This window comes from Loxodonta africana, chromosome 2, assembly GCF_030014295.1.
Source record: "Loxodonta africana isolate mLoxAfr1 chromosome 2, mLoxAfr1.hap2, whole genome shotgun sequence".
Taxonomy (NCBI): Eukaryota; Metazoa; Chordata; class Mammalia; order Proboscidea; family Elephantidae; genus Loxodonta; species Loxodonta africana.
Genome location: NC_087343.1, coordinates 206849511 through 206852283, shown reverse-complemented (window position 1 = coordinate 206852283; position 2773 = coordinate 206849511). Strand labels below are relative to the sequence as shown.

Below are 2773 nucleotides of genomic sequence, written 5' to 3'. Positions count from 1 at the left end.
GAAGCGCACTATGCTGGCTTGCTATGATCTGCTTCAGTGTACTTCTCCTGGTTTATTTCTCCCAGTACTTTCAACCCCACACAAGTACATCCAGGGCACTGACCCTCTTGACCATGATAGACTGAGTGGCTCATACAATTGTGCTTTTGCTCACTATGAAGCAACGTGTTTCACCAGTTCACGAAATAACACATTGTAGTGAAGCTTTTAATGACCATAAAAGGGATTCTCTTTTGTCCCCTAGATGTTTATCTCATCTATTCATAACATTTTATTGTAGCAGTGAGAAATTAATTGCCTACCCCACTCAAAAAAAATAAGGCTGCTGCCCTCTCCACACAGACTGAGAGATGCAAAGTTCTCAGAGAACAGAATGCCTTATTTTTCTTTAAGAAAAAAACTTGAATGGGTATTTTGATTAAACGAAGTAAGACTCAGTATCTTGCTCGGAGTTGGAGAGGTTAAAATGCAAGATATTAAAACCTTTTCTGGAGGTCAGAGGTTTGAGTCCACCCAGAGACACCTTGGAAGAAAGAACTGATGATCTACTTTCAAAAAATCAGCCATTGAAAACTCTGTGGAACACAGTTCTTCTCTGACATACATGGGGGAATCTCCAGGAGTCAGAATAGACTCAAAAGCAACTGGTTATGATTTTAAATACTTCTCTGAATTAAGGTGTACAGGTGCCCACATGGGGGCAATGGTGTTGATTCCCTACGGTTTTTCACTGGGTGGTGAGACATAAATAGAAGGGAGTGGGGACTGAAGAAATCATGAGAACAGAAATTCTATAGTTATTAAGGAAAGCGTCAACCTGGAAACATACTATGAGAAAATGGTCATTAAAGAAATTACCTATAATCAGGGATGGTCATAAAATTTAGTAACAGATATGCATATATATTTTTTTTTCTTAGGCTCTCTATTGAATATATAATGATGGCCAAGCCAGTAAGTTCTTATAAACTTCTGTTTTCTGGTCTGTAAGATAAAGAAAACACTTACTGAAGTTGGTCTCTATGGAGGTCGAATGAGGAAGAAAACATGAAAGCACTAGGTCCAATCACATAACTTAATGTGACTAGATAGGCCGCATAAAGGATTAAGAGACAATTTTCAGCAATTTTCTTGTCTTTGGAGGGATTGTCAAACACTGCTGACTTGCTGACCCAAAACCTGCTGCAATCCAGTCGATTTTGACTCATAGCGGCCATAGAGGACAAAGTAGAACTGCCCCATAGAGTTTCCAAGGACCGCCTGGTGAATTTGAGCTACCGACGTTTGGTTAGCAGGTGTAGTACTTAACCACTACACCACCAGGGTTTCCTGATATTAAATTGAAAAGGCTTGATATACCTCTTAGATGTCTATCCCTTATATGCCTCCTAGGTTGGGGAGAATGTCTCATGCATGAATTAGTGCATGTCTAGTGCCATGGTCTTGCCGTGATAACACCTTCAAAACCAGTTTGTTTAATTAATAAATGAGCTTGTACCTTCTTTGGGACTTGCAGCTAAGGGAAAATAACCACCATGGGGTGGGGAAATGAGAGCTTCCACTTGGAATTCATCCTTCTTGGAATTTTTGATCACAGCCCCACCCATACCTTTCTCTTCTCTCTGATCCTGGCCATCTCCACAGTGGCATTCATGGAAAACACTGCAATGGTTCTTATCATCTACTTGGACACCCAGCTCCACACCCCCATGTACTTCCTCCTCAGCCAACTCTCTCTCATGGACCTAATGCTCGTCTGCACCACAGTACCCAAGATGGCCTTCAACTACTTATCTGGCAGGAAATTTATCTCTCTGGAAGGCTGTGGAACTCAGATACTCTTCTATGTGTCCCTTCTTGGAGCTGAATGCTTCCTGTTGGCTGTCATGGCCTATGACCGCTATGTGGCTATATGCCACCCTCTTCGATACACCATCCTCATGAATCAGAAACTCTGCATGCTCTTGACTGTTGCTTCCTGGATCCTAGGCTCTCTTGATGGCATCATTGTGCTTGCAGCTGCCCTGTCTTTCACTTACTGTCGCTCTCTGGAAATCCATCACTTTTTCTGTGATGTTGCTGCCCTTCTGCCACTATCTTGTACAGACACCTCTGCATTTGAAAGACTTCTTTTCACCTGCTGTGTGGTGATGCTAATCTTGCCAGTTTCAGTTATTATTATTTCCTATTCCTGTGTCCTCCAAGCTGTCATCCACATGGGCTCTGGGGAAAGTCGCCGCAAGTCTTTCACCACCTGCTCCTCCCACCTGACTGTGGTTGGACTCTATTATGGTGCCGCCATGTTCATGTACATGAGACCAGCTCCCAACCATACACCAAACCAGGACAAGATGGTGTCAGCCTTCTACACCATCCTCACTCCCATGCTGAACCCCCTCATTTACAGCGTCCGCAACAAAGAGGTATCCCAGGGACTTAAGAAGTTATTGGGGAAAGGAAACTTAATATAACTTTTTCAAACATCTTTTGAGTACCTGCTCTGGTCAACATTCCGGAAAATGGAATTACTTGCATCATTCTATTCCTGCTAGTTTATCTTTTTCCCCACTTTTTCAAGTTTAAAATATCTTTATTTAGTATAAACTAATCTTTATTTAGTATAACATTATATAAATGACAAGTGTAAAGTGAGCTGGTTTTGGACATCAGCATTGGCTGCTCCACCTCTGGGAATTTCTCTTATGTCATTAGCGCTGTTAGCTATGAGTGCAACCTGGTCTTACTTAGGATGCTTGCTTTCAAGTCAGGTTTA

The 2773-nt window shown here is 42.0% G+C and overlaps 1 protein-coding gene across 1 annotated transcript; it reads left to right on the top strand.

Annotated features, from left to right (window-relative positions):
* The first annotated feature begins 386 nt into the window (after positions 1-386).
* On the top strand, positions 387-2551 carry LOC100659971 (olfactory receptor 2M4-like). The gene has a single exon (XM_003423111.3). The coding sequence runs from the start codon at positions 1536-1538 to the stop codon at positions 2469-2471; it is 936 nt and encodes a 311-aa protein (XP_003423159.2). The 5' UTR covers positions 387-1535; the 3' UTR covers positions 2472-2551.
* Positions 2552-2773: the final 222 nt, after the last annotated feature.